The sequence below is a fragment of the Colletotrichum higginsianum genome, chromosome 3 (genome assembly GCF_001672515.1).
Source record: "Colletotrichum higginsianum IMI 349063 chromosome 3, whole genome shotgun sequence".
Lineage (NCBI taxonomy): Eukaryota > Fungi > Ascomycota > Sordariomycetes > Glomerellales > Glomerellaceae > Colletotrichum > Colletotrichum higginsianum.
Genome location: NC_030956.1, coordinates 2,013,421 through 2,031,428, shown reverse-complemented (window position 1 = coordinate 2,031,428; position 18,008 = coordinate 2,013,421). Strand labels below are relative to the sequence as shown.

Sequence of the window (18,008 nt, the reverse complement as noted above, 5' to 3'; positions counted from 1 at the left end):
TGTGTGTGGGTGTGGTGTGATGCGCCTTTCTGGGACCCATGATTGCGCGCATCTTGGTGGTGTGCGTCTTGTCAGCGCGGCGTCGACGGCGAGGATGCCGAGAGAAAGATCGAGACAGCCTGACACACAGACGAGTTGAAAGGGTGCGAGCTCTTTTCTCCTGGGCGGTTTCACGGAATATCGCCTGGCCTAGATCGTGTCCTTTGTGTGTTATCTGCTCAGTTGCCGGATATCGCGCCTGAATCCGGGCCCTGCGGGAAAGCCCATCCTCGCTTCGCGCACCCAGGCACCGGCTGGCCGTGAGGATGTCGTGGGCGAGTGCGTGCGGCGGGCATTCAGCGGGCGCTCTCGAGTCAGGGAATTGGGGGTTCCTCCTCCATCTACCCGTTACCCGCCCATCCATCCATACAATACAGTATTTTGGTCCGCGGCCCCGGTGTAAGTGGGAGAAGTTGAGCCGCCGCCTGGGATCCACTATCAAAACCCGACTCTCGAGTTTTCAAACCCGAAGTGACGGTCCAAACCATTCGCAAATACGAGCAGATATTGCACCTTCCCGCCGATGATCAATGTGTCAAAGTCATGGTGTCGAAACTCGAGACTCGAACGACGATGCTGAGACCCGAGGCGCCGCGCTAGTCCGAATCCCGTCATCCTGACGGCCTGGACTGGACTGTTTGGGCCAACTGATCATCCTGTCGCGACGTCGTCCGGGGTTGGTATTGGGCAGGCAGGCGGGTAGGCAGCTTAAACGAGCCAGCTCACCTCAGACCTAAAACGACGACAGTCATTCGTTTAAATCAAAATAAAAGATGGTGCCGGCACGTATTCGTAGATGAGATGGGATGGGATGAGACGGATGGGGGGGAGGGCTGGGCGCAAAGGGAAAGAAGAGGAAAAGGTTTAGCACGCCAATTGGGGCGGCGTGCAGGAGACTAGCGGGGTTGGTTCCGTGGGGGTTTTTGGGAAGAAAGCTGTTTGCTGGGTGAGTGAGCATGACTTGGCGCAGACCTGGAGCGGAAGCGGTTAGGATATTCGGGAATGTCTGGAGAATTGAGAAGAAGAGAGACACAAGAAACCTCCATTTGGCAATCCATGATGCAGCTAAGGCGACTGTACTTATTTACATTGGCTCAAGTGATCCCAACCTAGGAATATCTTCACAGTAAACAAACCATGATGTAAGACAGGGAGGGGAGCAAGTACTCTGTACCTACTTACCTTCCCCCTAGGTACCTTACCTGGCAGAAGGTCAGGTAGGTCCCTTCACAAGACCTTCCTCACCCCTCACCTCAGCTCACTTCATCGGCTTGGTTCCACCACTCCGTCACCTCTCACTTCTCGCTTCTCATCACGAACGGAAAGTAACAACAACGGGCGTCCCTCTCATACGCACACATCCGTTGCCTAATCCAGAATTCCGGCTGGCGTCGGGCATCGCATCGAGTCGCCCACAGGCGTCAAGCGACGCCTCGCGTGGGGGTAATTGAAACATCCATATCCTTAATTCGGGGATAGATGCCTGGGGCCCACGAGGCACTGAAGCAGCTTCTCTTTGGTGATGGCATCTCCAGCTCGCCAACCCTCCACCTCCACCTCATTTCCAACTCTCATTTGGCCTCGCCTTGGCTTGTCGAACCCCGAGCCTATTACTTGCCATCTCAGCTGGCCCTTTCAAACGTCGAACGCCATTGCGTCAAACCAAAAGTTTAGCCATAGACCATGCAAGGTGCCTGTGGCGGGCTGTAGGAATAAGCAAGTCTTTTTTCTCCCTGCCCCGGACACCGGGCCCCCGCCGATCGCAGCGGTTCCTGAACCTTGTCCCGAACCCTTTCCCTTTCCCAATCACATTGAGCCTTCTTACTGGCCCAATTGTCTGTCTGCTTTGTTCTAAATCGGCGCTCATGCAAGCGTCGTTGGGGATAAGGACATGGATTCTCCAATGACATTCCTCCTGTCCCCCCCTCCCTGCTGGTCGGACGACTACTGCAAGCTGCCGTGACAGCTATGTCGTCCGGGTTTCCCGTTATCGACAAACCGGCCGGTGGCCGAGTTGCATCGAGACAGGAATTAACACCTCGCTGGCGCCATATATCCCCAAGGGAGAGCAGTGCATACCTCGGTGGAGGGAACAGGGGGGGGGGGGGGGCCGCTATCGTGCACTACAAGCTCACACATCCCAGAACTGGATCCTGGGATCCGATCCCTTCAGCAACCGCGTCCAATGCTACCCTACCCCAACGCGAATACATACAGTACCCTCGAATGGCCGCTACTAAGCGTGCTGCCGTCGATCGCTCTCACGCATTCGCTGGCAATCACCCCGGCCGCTCAAGTCTGGCGGCCGGGGGACCTGACTCGCCGAGTGCGTGGCTTGGTTTACCGTTTGACAACCACAGGTGCACGACCAACCGAACCACCCACAACTCCTGAAGAAGCTGCCCTGTGACACACTCGCCGTCCAACGAGACGCCTGCGGTCTACTTCGGACAGCCGCCTTTGCCCAAATACTCGGTCCCTGCTGACATGCAGGCAAAGCGTCGGAGGTTCGGCAGGCACGCCATGCGTCAGCATCGTCACCGCGCGCACTTATGACAGCATCGCACACCTTTTCCCCTTCTTTCTCGGGATTACATGTCCCCCTCCTCCTCACAATGTCACTGAAGAACTGGGCACGATTACTGGGTGACCGACCAGATGTGCGCGGATAATCCGCCGAGGAAGCAGGGAACCCCAACTAGACATCGGCATCCGGAGGCGTTTTGTGTCCTCGCTATGCTGGTTCTCTATTACCGGCTAACGACGACATGGAAGGAGAGGACAAACCTCCACTCGACTGGAGACAGGTGACATTCGCGGTGCCATGATCCATCATACGGCCGGAGCTTCGCCGAGGCCGAGGCCCTCAAGTTTCGGGATTGAGTCTTTTTCTCTCCCTTTCGGCCTCATAATCTTTGCGGAAACTTTTTCGCGTTTTTTTTCTTTTCTTTTTTCATTGCCACTGGATCGTGCTTCGCCAAATCTCCGATGAAGGCCCCATCCCTCTCCATTCGTCCGTGCTCCCTCGACTTATCTGTGCGGATCAGATCGTACCCGTCCCATGGATCCACAGATAGGGACCCCAGACTTGTCTGGCGAATGTGTCTTTATCTAAAGCTATGACTGTCCATCCATTCTTCGGCGGCTAGCTAGCTCCAGGACCCTGTAAGGCTAGGGGAGGGAGAAAGAGAGAATTTTTTTTTGAGTCTTGAAGTTGAGGTTATACGAAGTTGCTGTGAACGGCCGAATTTGTCCCCGTTGAACCGTTCAGGGTTTCGGCACCGCTGCCCCGCCGCCGGGAACCCCTCTATGGCAATGATGCGAGGGGCTGAGCCATGGTGTGGTGTGGTGTGGTGTGGTGTGCCTCATCTTTGCGTGACCGTCTTGCCTTCGTGCCTCCTGTATTGAACGTACGTGGGTGGGAGAGCCGCGGGAAGGCTCTTCGTCAGCGACAACCATCCACACTGACTGACGTCAATCTCATGCGTGACATCAAGGCTCGAGGTCGTGCGGCAAGTAGAACTCCGCGGGTTACCCGCTTGCTGCAATAACCGACGACATCGTTGCGGGCTCTAGCAGCGACGGGTCGTTCGTATATACACGTACACACCGTTGTCCTGGATCGACGGACGGGCTGCCCGGTTTTGACGACTGCTACTCATGCGACTGCATGCCCAGCGCGTAGAGGACGCGGTTGTCTGCTAGCGTCTGTGGTGTATGCCCTGTTCAAGCTTCCTACCGCTATGTTGGCTCGCGAGTTTGCCGCTGGAAATGTAGACTATCAATCAAAATGGCAAAGACACTTGAACACGGTGGAGGGTCTTGCGACGTGGGAGACTCGAGTCAAGGTAGGAAGAGGGTACGGACACGCCAAGTCGGAAAGAGACGTGCCGCGTCTCCGCGGGTTCTCTATTTCTTGATGCCCACGACCACCATGTTCCTCGGGCTCTCCTTGTAGTCGAAGACGGTTTCGACCCAGCAGTCCCGGACGACGTCGGTGTGCTCCCGCAGGAACAGCCAGCGGTCCGTGACGATGAGTGACTCAACCACGGTCGCACTGAAAGCCATCAGGCTCCATACTGCCGCCACCTCCTTCTTGCGGCACAAGTAGTCCCGCTCGTACGCGGCGATGTCCTCGTCCGAGATGCCCGCCATCTTGTCACGGATGACGTCGCTGTACTGGCTGTACTCGCGGTTCGTCGTCAGCTTGGCCACAGCGCCGCGGACGTAGTCCTTGAGGGACCTGTAGCACGCCTTGCGCAGCGAGCCGATGATGACCGGGTTCGTGCTGGTGTTGAAGGGGGACTCATCAGGACGTGCGTCCCCGTTCTCGTCGCTGGCGGCTTCGTTGTCGTCCATGCCGCGGTGGTAGACCTTGTTGATGACGCCGCGGTCGAGGAAGATTTTCTGCAGGACCGCGCGGAACAGATGCCGTGTGAAGAAGTCGTCGCTCTCGGTCTGCGTCCAGTTCTGCGGCGCCTGGCAGGCCATCATGCGCGCCGTGATGTTCATGCGCACGCCCTCGCCCTTGTATGTGGACAGCGTCTCGCTGAGGGGGAAGCCCTCCGGGTCATGTCGCGCGGACTCGCGGACCACGCGGCCGTTGAGGGCCTGTAGGCTGGGCCGCGCATAGGTGTACTTGTACGTCGGCGGGCCGAGCTTCTCCGTCAGGAGATTGTAGCAGCAGCCGACGATGGCGACCGAGTGGATGGCCGGGTTCATGACGAGCGAGCGGATGCCGTAGTGCGAGAGGTTGCCGCACGAGTGGATCGACACGGCCATCATCTTGAGCTCCTTGTCCTCCTCCTCCGGGAGCACCTCCTTTTCGATGCGCCCGATGACCTCGGTCAGGTCGCCGCTCTCCAGCCGGCCAACGACGTACGACACGGATCCCTTGCCCAGCGCGCGGTTGTACTGCGGCTCGAGCTCCTTGATGGGGCGGAAGTCAAAGTCTTCGACGGCGTCGGTCGAGAGCTTGCTGGGCACGTTCCTGACGGCCTCCGTGCCGAGCCTGTCGGCCTGCATCTGCAGCCAAAGCTTCTTGTTGCGCATGACAACCTCTTTGCTCGCCAGGCCAGAGAGGACGTCAAGGCCCTTTGCGCCGTCGATGTTGTGCTCGCGGCCTTCGACGGCGACGACGTGGCGGTTGTACGGCGGCAGCGCCAGGGTGCGGCCGAGGTAGTTCTGGCCGCTGCCAAAGTCGACAAAGTGCGTCGTCTCCTTGCCCCAGCGGGACGAGATGGCGCCCGCGAGGGAGTCGACGTAGCGAGCGAAGTGAGAGACCTCATGCACCTTCTTGGGCTTCATGCCGACGGCGACGGAGCGCGAGAGCTTCGGCGGCGGCCTCGCCTCGGCCTGGGACGATGGCGAGAAGGTCCTGCGCAGGGAGAGACGGCGCACGCTGCGGATGTACTCCAAGAAGCTTGCTGGCGGCGCAGGGTCCATGGAGTCCAGCGGGAGGGCGTCAAGATCGTCCCGCATGAGCAAGTCTAGGAGGGCGCCAGTGTCATATGACAGCAGGAAGGGCTGCCACTCCTGCGGGAGGATCTGGGCGAAGAGGCCTGATTCATTTGTGAAGAAGTCGAGAACGTGAACGCCGCCACAGAGAATTTGGAATATGTCCGTCGTGGTCGCAAACTCGAGGAGCGCCGCGACATAGGCATCCGGCGAGGCGAACTCGTCGGAGCACGGGAGGGGCTTCTCTGGTATCATCTCTCCCAAGTCTACTTCTTCTCTTTTGTGTGGTGTGAACACACTTATTTGACCTCACGTATGCTCACAGACCGACGTTTCCACAAAAAAATCTCGGACAGCTAGGCCTTAGTAAGTGACTGGCTCAGCAATTGTGTTTGGTCGTGAGCGAGCGAGTGAGTGTGGAATGCGAATATGAACGAAATCCAGCTTACAGAGTACATTTAAAAAATAAAAATGGGACTAATGGAGGGGATTTTTCTCGGTGAAGGAGGGGCACACCCCCAAGTTCCTGACAAGGATTATCGGTGAGAGCACGCGAGGTAAGGCTGGTCTGGGCACTGTCGGGGAAACTCCGGACACAGTCGCCCCAAGTCCTGTACCCGGTACTCCCCCGGCAAGTACCTTCCTTACCTGCCGGTGACCTCCAGGAGTGGGCCTACATCAAGGGGACGCAGTAGCCGTATCCGTACCTGTAGTGACAGCTTACAGCACCGGCCGGAAGCGCAAACGTCATCCCAGCCGCCGCGGTAACCTAAAAGGTAAACCGACGACAGCTCAACCAAAGTCCGCACCCCGAACGTCCAGCTTCCGACCCTCAGACACCTGCGCGATTGACCCCCAAGATCTGAAAGATCCGTGGTGCTTGCTGCAAACCAATGCGTCCACGGATGCGCCTTTCCATACCCCCATCGCCAGGATGATGTCCTCCGCCAACGAAGAGGATCCCTTCCTCCAGGTCCAACAGTAGGCATCCCCCTTTCCGCAGAGAGGCAAAGCTCTTGGAAAATATCTCACTAACGACGACCGTAACAGAGATGTCCTCGCCCAGCTGGACTCGACCCGGCCCCTCTTCACCTCGTACCTCCGCATCCGCTCCCTCTCTACGTCCCCGACCTCTCCCGAGCTCGCCTCCGCCCGCTCCGACCTCGCATCCGCACTCGAGTCGCTAGCCGAGGACCTCGCCGACCTCGTCGAGTCCGTCAAGGCCGTCGAGTCAGACCCCTCCGCCTTTGGCCTCTCCCCTTCGGAAATCACCAGACGCAAACGCCTCGTTCAGGATGTCGGCGGCGAGGTCGAAGACATGCGCGAGGAGCTCGCTAAGAAGCTGGGCGACGTCTCCTCATCTTCCAAGGGAAAATCCGGCGCCGACTCGGACCTCCCCGACCCGAGCTCCTTTGCCATCGCTGATGGCGACGACCGCGGCCGCGGCGGGGAGGATTACACGGCCGAGTTCGAGCAGCAGCAGCAGCTCGAGATGATGCGCGAGCAGGACACCCACCTCGACGGCGTGTTCCAGACGGTCGGCAACCTGCGCCGCCAGGCCGATGACATGGGCCGCGAGCTCGAGGAGCAGCGCGAGATGCTTGAGGTCGTCGACAGCGTCGCGGACCGCGTCGGCGGCCGCCTACAGACGGGTGTCCAGAAGCTGCAGTACGTCATGCGCCGCAATGAGGACCGCCTGAGTAGCTGCTGCATCGCCGTGCTCATTTTTGTGCTGATTGTGCTACTGGTGTTGTTGTTGATCTTGTGAGACTGGGTCTAGAGCAATATGCTGCAAGACACACGCGGAGGATGTGTGAGAGAAAGGCGAGGGGGGTTCAGAAGTAGAAAAAAGGAGGGGAGCTGCGATAACCCGAGCCTGTCGGGAAGGGATATGGAGTTTCAAGGAGCGTCTGCTATTTGGACAAAATGTGTTTACTGCTGGGAGGTCTTCATTTAAGGTATGGCAGATCGTCCATCCAACAAAAGATACACACAATTCTAAAATGCTCTGGGGGAAATAAAATTTCCTGCTCCAGAAATCCCCCTCGCCCATGCGTGGTCTGAATCAGACTCGTGGCCTCTCATCTATGGGAGAGTTCGCTCCTCGCCCGTCTTTTGTGTACGTGCGCCCATCCATGCTGCTCGGATCTCCAGAAACGCCCGAATTTGTGTGCCCACCATTTCCGATATCAAAAAGCCGGTCCTCCCCTTTTCTGTTTATGCATAAATTTGTTCCCCGTCCCTGTCTGGGTTCGCCGCCTCTACGCCACTTCTAGGCCGGAGTCTCGTCGTAACACGTCAGCCAGAACCTGCAGCGCCTGGGCAGCAGTGGCGCCCGGCGGAGCTTTCTTTGGAAACTCTACCAGGGCCATACGTAGGGCGGCGATGGCTGCATTGCCATAGAAGTTGATAAAGCGCTGCTCGTGGCCATCAATCATGGATTTGAGCACGACGTACTGGGTGTTGGAGACGAGCTGCGGCGGCGAGTTGACGATCTGCGCCATGGCCTTCCAGTAGTTGGTGGGGGGGTAAGGGTTCGTCTTGGAGGCCTTGCTGAAATCTCTCAATGCGATGGCTGCGAAACCGGCACCGAGGCCCGTCATCCTATCGTTGTGCGACTGCTCGGGGATCCAGTTGCCGTTCTCCTTCTTCCAGCCGATGGCCCTGCGGCCGTTCTCAGTCTTGTCGCTTCCCCTAGAGCCGAACAAAACGGGGCAAGCCACGCGGAACTTGGCGATGAGAATATCAATCATGGACCCCCCGCGCCACTGGTAATCTTTGTTGGAGAAGATCTGGGCAGTCACGATGCCGACCGGCTCGGCCGACTTAGGATTCGCGCCGCCTTCGTTGGCAAACTGCTGAACAATCGCCTTTGCGAGGATGTTGAGGAGATAGATGAACAGAGCTGGCAGCTGCGGGCCGTTATTAACAGCACCTTCGACTGGTTCTCTGTTCTGCTGAACGTAGGTGTTTGCGTCAACAAGAGGCGAAGGTACTCTCCCGTCAAGAGACTCGCGCAGAGCGCCGTTGATGGTGTTAATCTGGCGTATGGTTAGCATCTTGATAGGAAACTAGTGGACAAATGTCTTACAGGAGTAACGTTTGCACCCTTGCCGGCGGTCAGTTGCCCAATAGACTTCCTGATCTGCCTGCGCATGTCTCCCAGCTTGCCCTTCAATGGGGACCCGGGTTGTTTCGACAGAGTCTCAACATCCCTTCTCAGTTTCTTGAGAGCTTGGTGTATCTCGGTGTATCGATCGGCGGTAGGCAAAGTGGCGGGCGCGGGCGCGGCTGCTTGAGTGACGGGCTTGGGTTGCGCAGGCTCGGCAGGCTTCGTCAAAAACCCATTAGCTTGGGCCGGCGGAGCAGATGGTTCCTTCGCAGTCGGTGGCGAAGGGGCGGTGGGAGGAGCCTTCGCGGCCTGCAGAGCTGGTGCCGGTGCACTCGTCAAGGGAGCCGGCTGTGTTTTCGCGACTGCCGCAACAGAGGTTTCGGTTTGAGCGGCCGTTCGTTCGGTCGTGCCATTGACGTGAGGCTCTTGCGGCTTCTTGGGCTCCGGCTTGGGCGGTTCGGGTTCGGGCTCGGGTGGCAGCTGAGGGATCTGCTTCGCCTTGAGTTCTCTGAGTCTCTGCTGCTCGGCACGCACCGCGGCCTCGGCCTTGAGCCGTTCCTCTTCCTCTCGTTGCAACTGTGCTATCCTTCTTTGCTCAGCCTCCAGCCTTTGCTTCTCTTCCTGCAGTTGATGCACCTCGTAGACTCTCAACGCAGCGAGGCGAACGCGCTCGTGTTCGAGCTGGGCAGCAGCGAGGGCGTCGCGATGGCTTAGCTCCGAGTTCCGATTCTCGGCGAGGAAGTCGGCGCCGAAGGAGCGCTCGGGGCTTGACTTGACAAGGCCATTCTGCTGGCTCCTCCGCGAGGGAGACGAATGCGCCATAGTTGGTCGCACGCACAGGTGACTGCCAGTCGGGACGGCGGCGGTGGTGGTGAAGTGTTGACCGGGTCTTTACGGCATCAGTGGGGTCCAGCACGGGATGCAAAACTGCACCGGCAACCGAAGAGGTAAGTAAAAAAAGGTCAACCCCCAGAAGAAATCCGAATGGAAAAAACAACGGGTGACGTCCGCGGCGCGGCGGACTGGGGAGACGAGGCTTGGGTGATGGCTGGAGTACAGACGAGGCTGTGCTTCTCAATCGTTTAGACCGTTTGGGTCGGGTGTGTGTCGTCAACTGGACCGGGTAGAAACTGTCAAGTTCAGGTTGGGCGCGGCAGTGGTGTGGAGCAACGAAAAATAATACGATGTATCAGGCGCGCTTTGATGTGGGAAAATGCTACCGTTCGCGGCGAGTCGGGACTCCTTGGGGAGACTTCCTCAACCCCTGCTGAACTGTTACCCTGGGCAGTCAGTTTTTGCTGCTCGCAGCTCCAAATACCATGGGGGTGGAAAGGCCAGAGAGACGCACCAGCGTGTGAGAAAAAAAAGGAGACGAGGGGGGACGCCGCTGTGGTTGCAGCCTGAGTGGAGACGACGGCAGCTTGCTGAGCGAATAGTGAAGCGGAATCTTGACGGATTCCGGTCTAGCGTCCCCGATGGTTGGTAGGACCTCATGTGGGTCCGCATCCCGAAGGCTTACTGCCGGGCGGTCAACGCTGTGAGCGTCTGGTCTAAGTATCCAGGTACTGACTACCCTAGGTAGGTAGGTATGTACCTTGCTTTGGGAACTGGAGTCGGGGCCGGCCCAAGTTTCCAACTGAGGAGACGACTGAAGTTTGAATCTGACCTGTCTCGCCTTGAGTTTCCCTGCCCTGCCTTCTCTCTGTTTGTTTTGTTAAGGCTTTGACATACGGAGTCGGCACATGGACAGGACCGTAGACTGGACGGAACGTCTGAGAGCAGGGCATGACGGCCAATATCTTTGAACCTTGGATCGGGAAGGGAGATTAGGTGTGATGCCATTGAGGAGAAATAACATCGAGGAAGTACATAGTACGTAGTGACTCCACCGTTGCACCGGGGGGGAAACTGTCAATCGCAGCTCCGGATGGCTGCGGGAGATGCTGCGGTGTGCTGGGAGCGTTTAGGAGCATGCTTACCTAGGTACGAATACCATCACCACATAGCAACGAGCTCGGCTGGCCGGTAGGGTCTCTATCAAAGGTCTGACGCAGTATCAATTTGGAAACACTGGCGTACTCTATCCGCCGTGCACCCTTCGATAATCGACTTGAGCCCTGCATCTGGCTCCCCATGCATAGCGCTGACGCCAATGTACCTAGCAAGTAGCCGCCGCTTGATGGTCGCCGACTTTGGCTGGACTTCTAGAGACAGGGTTCATGGCCTGAGGCGACGGAACTTGGCGGACGTCGCAGTTCGTTCTCAAAGCCCCCCCTCTCTCTCTCTCTCTCTCGGCGCGCTTGTCCACCTACGTAACGTGTCTGGGACATATGTGTACATATTTTTAAGAGAGAGGCAGAGAGAGTTAGAGAGAGTGCATGTGCCTCGGAGGTAAATGTCAAGGCAATGCGCTACGACGAGGGACCCATCAGCCAAGTACAGAGTGTATCCGAGGTGCTGCTACGCAAAAACGCGTTACCTGTCCTCGAAGGCTCGAACCCGGCAGCCCTGACCTGGTCCTCTGTATCTGGCGTGCGGCGCCCGGCGCATCCTCCCCACTCATGTCGAACTTGGATGGAGACCTCTGACTGAGTCTTGACCTCAACCCCAAGTCAGGCTCGTCGGGGGACAGGTACCTCCTTGCTTAGCTATCCGTCCCGCAGAGTGCCCTGCCTTTGGGGATGCCGCCATGATGTACCCTCCAGCTTGGGGTAAGGTACCTTACCAACGACCTAAGCTAGCTGGTAGGTTGACTGTCTAGATTTTGATGTGAGCGCACCTGGTAAACGGATTGCCGTACTGCGCAGGAACAGGAAACAGTGACTGGGACTGGGAACTGGGAGTGCTTCAATGTTTCCCGTAGCATCACTCCCAATCGCCGCGTCTCCCATCGTACCTACGTAAGTGACTTTGCCTCCCTACAGACTCCGTGTGGCCATCGCGCATCTCTTTTCTCACTAGCGCAAAAGGTACCTTGCCTTACCTCGCTACTTACCCAACTGCCTAGGTACCTAACTACCTACCTACCTTACACAGAGAGAGCCCAGTTCCAGTTCCAATAGTGTGGTGCCCGTACTCGGTGCGGTGCCGTGTTGCTGAGGTGCTGCTGTCTCCCTGGTCTCCTCCTCTTCTCCTCCCCCCACTCCACACCACCCCCGACTCGCCTTTCGCAACAACCCCCCCCCGTCGCTTTCTCTCAGAGAGGACATTCCCATCCTGCCTCGTCTTCTCTTCACGTAGTGTCTGCCTCATCCGTTTTTCCCACCTCAACCATCACTTCGCACACTCCTTGCGAGCTCCCTTCCCTTTCACCTCGCTCTTCCCGCCGACAAACCACCAATCCTCTTGTCCTCCTCCCCCCTCCATCCATACATCTCCAATCCAATCCCTCTTCGATCGATCAGACAAACAAACACCTTCCTTCCTTGAAAACCAACCACATCCACAAAACCCAAACACCAGAAGCCAAAACCACTATCCCAGTTCTCCACTGTCTTTAGTACGCAACTACATACGTCAATACGTGCCACATCATCCCACAAACCTCGTCGACGTCTACGCCGAACCACCTGCTATCCGGCGCTGCCAGTCCTGCCCATCCGCTCATCAACAACCGACGCACTTGACGTGCATTACAATCAAAAAGAACCCAATCTTTCATCTGCTTGACTGCCCGCCATGGAGCAGCAGCAGCAACAACAGCAGCAGCAGCAGCCGCCGCAGCCGCAGCAGCCTGCGAGCGGCGTACCGGGCCCGACCGGCCGCCGCCTTCACATTGCACACAGGAGAAGCCCCTCTGAGCTGACTCCGTTGATGAGCATGTTTGCCAACCCGGGTAGTAAGTCGATTCCAATCCCATCATCCTTCCGCCCTTCTCAATCGCCCATCGAGCTCTGTTCAACTGTATTGCTGGCCCCCTCGCTTTCCATCATCTCCAACGCACGACAATGATGCTGACATTTCTGTCTTCTACGTAGTGGAACAGCTAGCCATCCAACAGCAGATTGAGTTGTTGCAGCAGCAGCAGCAGCAGATCCAAGCTACTCAGCAACAATACATGAACATGGGCATGATGCCCCCCACGCAGCAGCTCGGCCCAGGTGGTGCATTCAACCCCCTGCAGCAGGGCATGGCGCCGCAAGGCGGCTTCCAGTTCCCCCAACAGCTTCCGCAGCAGAATGTTTCCATGGGAGGACCTCCTACCCAGCCAATGTCACATCGCCGTAATCAGTCGGCACTTCCCAACATGGGAATGGGCCCGCCTCCCGCTCCCTCGTCGGGTGCCTCCGGCTCCAACTTCAACGATGCCGCTACCGCTGCTCCCGGCAGGGAAAACTCCGGTGGTCGCGGAGGTCGCGGCGGTGGCGCCGGAGGGGGTCATCAACGACGTCACTCCCTCGCCCTTGCCGATGCGAAGAAGGCGGCAGAGATCGCCCAGCAGAAGCGTACCACATCGGGCTTCCAGTTCCCCATGTCCGGTCCCTCCAACGAGACCGGTGCCGATGGTGGCGCCTCCGCCCCCGCCCCCGCTCCGGCCCAATCCGAGGCCCCAATTGCCCAGGGTACCAGCGCCGGTCGCGGACGCGGTGGACACGGCCGCAGCCAGAGCATGGCTGTCAACGGCCGTGGTGGTGGCGGCGCAGGCCGCGGCGGCTTCTCTGGCGACTCCAGCCAGAACGACTTCGGTCGCCGAGGCAGCGCGACCGGTGGCGGCCACGCCAGAACCGGCTCTCGTAACTTTGATGGCAACTGGCGCAACCAGGGCGGCAACCAGGGTCAGGATCAAGGTGGCTTCCAGCCCGGCCACCGCACTCGTGGCTCCATCAACCAGTCCATCTCCAACATTGGAGCTTTCCAGTACCCCGGTCAGCCTCAGCTGATGCAGATGCCCGGTTCCATGCTTCCTATGGGCATGTACCCCGGTCAGCAGCTGAACCCCATGCAGATTCAGCAGCTGCAGGCCCTTCAGGCTGCGCAAATGAATGGCCAGCAGTTCGTTGGTCTCCAGGGTAGTCAGCATGCTGGCCAGCTTGGTGGAAACCAGCAGCAGCAACAGCAGAGAAAGACCCTTTTCACCCCTTATCTCCCCCAGGCCACTCTCCCGGCTCTCCTCGGCGATGGGCAGCTCGTGTCTGGTATCCTTCGCGTGAACAAGAAGAACCGCAGCGACGCCTACGTTTCCACCCAGGACGGTTTGCTCGATGCCGATATCTTTATTTGTGGTAGCAAGGATCGCAACCGTGCTCTCGAGGGCGATCTGGTCGCCGTCGAGCTCCTCGACGTCGACGAGGTCTGGTCGCAGAAGCGCGAGAAGGAAGAGAAGAAGAAGCGCAAGGACATCACTGATACCCGCTCTGGATCGACCAACGGACAGAGTCAGTCATCCGGTAACAACGATGACAACACTCAGCAAGAGGGCGGCATCCGCCGCCGGGGTAGTCTGCGCCAGCGCCCTACCCAGAAGAAGAACGACGACGTCGAAGTCGAGGGCCAGAGCCTGCTTCTCGTCGAAGAGGAGGAAATCAACGATGAGGCCAAGCCCCTCTACGCTGGCCACATAGTGGCCGTCATCGAGCGTGTCGCTGGCCAGATGTTCTCGGGTAACCTTGGCCTGCTCCGACCCAGCAGCCAGGCTACCAAGGAGAAGCAAGAGGCCGAGAGAGCCGCCAGAGATGGTGGCAACAACCGTCACCACGACAACCGCTCTCAGGAGAAGCCCAAAATTGTTTGGTTCAAGCCTACCGACAAGCGCGTGCCGCTCATTGCCATCCCCACCGAGCAGGCGCCCCGCGACTTCGTCGAGAAGCACCAGGACTATGCCGATCGCATTTTCGTGGCCTGCATCAAGCGCTGGCCCATCACTTCGCTGCACCCTTTCGGTACCCTCGTCGAGCAGCTGGGCCGCATGGGCGACCTCAAGGTGGAGACCGACGCTCTTCTGCGCGACAACAACTTTTCCTCGGACGAATTCTCCGAGGCTGTGCTGCGCAGCGTTGGTCTGCAGGACTGGTCTCTTGACAAGGAAGATGAGGCTGCTTTGGCTGCTCGTCGGGACTTCCGTGACGAGAAGGTTGTTACGCTCGACCTGAACGGTTCCCCTGAGCTTGCCAACGCCATCCACATCAAGACCCAGCCTGATGGCAAGATCGATATTGGTATCCACATTCCAGATGTCACTCACTTTGTCAAGCCGAACTCGCTTATTGACCGCGAGGCCAAGAAGCGTGGCACTGCTGTTCACTTGGTCAACCGGACCTGCGCCCTGCTCCCTCCCAAGATCGGCGGCGAGGTTTGTTCTCTGGCCCCTGGCGAAGAGCGCCTTGCCGTCAGTGTGCTCTTCCGCGTCAACCCCCACAACGGCTCCGTTGCGGAGGGTGATGCCTGGGTGGGCAAGAGTATCATTAAGAGCACTGCCAAGATCACTATTGATGAAATTGATGCCGCTCTGAACGGCCAGGCTGACTGGAAACATGAGTCCATCCAACTTAAGGATGTTCAGATCCTCAACGTGAGTACCTCTGAATCACGCAGCTACATGGGCTTCACTAACAATACGCAGGCTGTCGCCCAAAAGTTTACCGAGGCTCGTCTGGGCGCTGGTGGCGAGCCCATTGCTCCCCTAAGGCTTCTGCAGCAGCTTGACGATGAGAACATCCCTATCAAGCACAACATCTTTGACTCGACTCCCGCAACGGAGCTCGTTGAGGAGCTCATGCACAAGGCCAACAGCTATGTTGCCCAGCGTCTCGCCCAGGCTCTCCCTGAGAAGGCTCTCCTTCGTCGACAAGGCCCACCCAACGCCCGACGCCTGCAGACCTTCGCTGATCGCATGAACGCGATTGGCTACGAGGTCGAGACGTCTGGCAGCGGCAGCCTGCACAACAGCCTTTTCAAGGTCGACGACGCCGATGTCCGTAAGGGGATGGAGACGCTCGTTCTCAAGTCGATGCAACGTGCCAGATACTTCATTGCTGGCAAGACGGCCAAGCAGCTGTGGCCTCATTATGCCCTCAACCTGCCTCTATACACTCATTTCACTAGCCCCACCCGGCGCTACGCTGATATCATCGTCCATCGCCAGCTCGAGGCTGCGCTATCCGAGGGCAAAATCGAGTACACGGAAGACCTCGAGAGCCTCGTCAAGACCATTGAGTCTTGCAACACCAAGAAGGACTCTGCGCAGAACGCCCAGGAGCAGAGTATTCACATTGAGTCCTGCCGCGAGATGGACAAGAAGCGACAGGAGGTCAACGGTGATCTCATCACTGAAGGCATCGTCCTTTGCGTGTATGAGTCGGCCTTCGACGTTCTCATTCCCGAATGGGGCTTCGAAAAGCGCGTGCACTGTGATCAGCTGCCTCTCAAGAAGGCTGAGTTCAGAAAGGAGAAGAGAGTACTCGAGCTCTACTGGGAGAAGGGCGTGCCGAGCTCTGCCTACGTGCCCGAAGATGAGCGCCCTAAGGCTGCCGCGTCCGTTAGAAACGCCAACGCCATGGCCGCCGCTCGTCAAGCGGAAGCCTCGGAGCGTGCCAAGAAGGAGAGAGAGGAGGCTGCACGTAAGCAGACGGAGACGGGCACCATCTCCACCGACGACGTCGATGCGCTCTTCGACGACGATGACGACAATGCGTCTGACATCACCGAGGCCATGGCCGGTGCCTCGTTGGCCGAGAGGCCCACGCAGAGCGTTCCCGGCTCGCCAACTCGATCTGATGCTAAGCCTCTGCAGCGCACGAGATCCGACTCCAAGGTTCCTGCGCCGGAGGCTCCCGAGACCCGCCTGTCGAACAAGGAGAAGTACCTCAAGCTCTTCAAGCTGCGCGAGGAGGGAGGCGAGTACATTCAAGACGTGACGGAGATGACCAGGGTTCCTGTGATTCTTAAGACCGATCTCTCCAAGAGCCCACCGTAAGTTGGACCCATTATTCTCAGCGGTTTTATCTCTTTCTGTTTCTTCTTTTCCTCTTCTTTTTTGCCTTGAGAAATGTGCTAACATGACGCAGTTGCTTGACTATTCGCTCTTTGAACCCCTACGCCCTGTAAAGTGGTGTCTTGATATGTACGGTGTCCGAGAGGTACACAGATTGGCCACGCCCACGGGACAGACGAGCACATCGAGGGTCCCCGGAGTTAAAATACATCATGAACGGTGTAGAAAAGTTTGGGTGAGAGACGGACGATACATCGTGATTGGAAGGGGTAATAGGAAGTTTTATCTTCGTCCCTGGATGAGTCATTTAACACAAAGGTCGGAAGCTGAGAGGGAGGCGGGAGATGAAATAGTAGAGATAGCGTCCATCAGTTCGTAAAATGGCACATTCAAATGCACACTTTGACGCGCGACCACACCTTCACCGGTGGAGGGATCGTCAAGGTAAGCTGGCTCAATGAATGAATTCCCGTGAGGCGTCAGAGTTCGTACGACAAGCTGAGCCACACGGAAGATGGTTCGCCTTTGCCGAGGAACAAGGCGACCCTTGCTCCGCGTTGCAGACGGCAGAGTTTCAGCTGTGGTGATTGACAGGAGAGCCGGTTTGGGATCTGACGTGACGACTTGTGCCGGGGATCGAATCTGGAAGTGCGAAGGGTGGCCTAGAGGGGCAATGGGTTCAAGTGGACCGGAGACACGGGGCCGAGGGTGGGGCTGTTCATGAAGCACCTGGGCAAAGCAAGCAAGTAACGTAACCTTGGCGGCCACGGAGCGGAAGACAACGTTCGCGTGGAGGAGGAGGGGGACTCTGAGAAAGTGAGAGACTATGGGAGGTCTCTTGGCTTGGTTCCCACTCTCTGTCATGCGCGTGCATGCATGCATACTGCGCCGTTGAGTCTGTCTACCTTTTTATCTAAATCGTATGCGGTAAGTCCCAACTCTAGGCCTGGTGCTGCGCAGGGTTAGACTAAGTAGCTTGGCCCTTGTTAAAACGTTGACTGGCTGGAGTGAGGCCTGAGTCTATACTGTACGTAAGTGCCCAGATGTGCTGCTGCTGGGTCAAATTTGACTGCACCTCCGCAGTCTACCTACCCCCACCGTCGAAACTTTTGCATGCAACCACAGAAGCAAAATGGCTCCGAGGCAGATGAGTGCACTGCATGCAATAAGTCCCCAGCAATCCCCTTGTTGAGGTAGCAATGCTGCCCCCTTCTCCAAGTTCCATAACAAGCGAGAGGGGGCCGGGGGGGGGTCTGCAACATGTCCAAAGTTCAGACAGATTACCGATGTTCAGTGAGATCTACACGACGAGCACCAGGAAGTGGAGCATATTTTCGTCCAGTTCAAGCAGCAGAGCCCGGCTTGATCATTCTTATCATTTACATAGCAGTGGGAGATCTTCCTCTGACAAGCTCTGAAGATAAGGTGGGGGGGGGGGGATGGATTATTCAGGTTATCCCAGATCGGGCC

The 18,008-nt window shown here is 57.7% G+C and overlaps 5 protein-coding genes across 5 annotated transcripts; 2 read left to right on the top strand and 3 right to left on the bottom strand.

The window, feature by feature from the left end:
* Window positions 1-3,948: 3,948 nt before the first annotated feature.
* CH63R_04168 (Cra-b-like protein) lies at window positions 3,949-5,751 on the bottom strand (the record flags this gene model as incomplete). Its single annotated transcript, XM_018299143.1, has 1 exon — window positions 3,949-5,751. The coding sequence occupies one exon, from the start codon at window positions 5,749-5,751 to the stop codon at window positions 3,949-3,951; it is 1,803 nt and encodes a 600-aa protein (XP_018160389.1).
* A 679-nt stretch (window positions 5,752-6,430) lies between these two features.
* Window positions 6,431-7,264, top strand: CH63R_04167 (SNARE domain-containing protein; the record flags this gene model as incomplete). The annotated part of the gene is made up of 2 exons (XM_018299142.1): window positions 6,431-6,477; window positions 6,547-7,264. The coding sequence occupies 2 exons, from the start codon at window positions 6,431-6,433 to the stop codon at window positions 7,262-7,264; spliced, it is 765 nt and encodes a 254-aa protein (XP_018160388.1).
* Window positions 7,265-7,757: 493 nt separating this feature from the next.
* On the bottom strand, window positions 7,758-9,430 carry CH63R_04166 (GLE1-like protein; the record flags this gene model as incomplete). Its single annotated transcript, XM_018299141.1, has 2 exons — window positions 7,758-8,537; window positions 8,588-9,430. 2 exons carry the CDS (start codon window positions 9,428-9,430, stop codon window positions 7,758-7,760), a joined length of 1,623 nt encoding a protein of 540 aa, XP_018160387.1.
* A 2,856-nt stretch (window positions 9,431-12,286) lies between these two features.
* On the top strand, window positions 12,287-16,651 carry CH63R_04165 (RNB domain-containing protein; the record flags this gene model as incomplete). The annotated part of the gene is made up of 4 exons (XM_018299140.1): window positions 12,287-12,446; window positions 12,586-15,116; window positions 15,168-16,516; window positions 16,612-16,651. The coding sequence occupies 4 exons, from the start codon at window positions 12,287-12,289 to the stop codon at window positions 16,649-16,651; spliced, it is 4,080 nt and encodes a 1,359-aa protein (XP_018160386.1).
* Window positions 16,652-16,841: 190 nt separating this feature from the next.
* CH63R_04164 (uncharacterized protein) lies at window positions 16,842-17,420 on the bottom strand (the record flags this gene model as incomplete). Its single annotated transcript, XM_018299139.1, has 1 exon — window positions 16,842-17,420. One exon carries the CDS (start codon window positions 17,418-17,420, stop codon window positions 16,842-16,844), a length of 579 nt encoding a protein of 192 aa, XP_018160385.1.
* Between the last annotated feature and the right edge of the window lie 588 nt (window positions 17,421-18,008).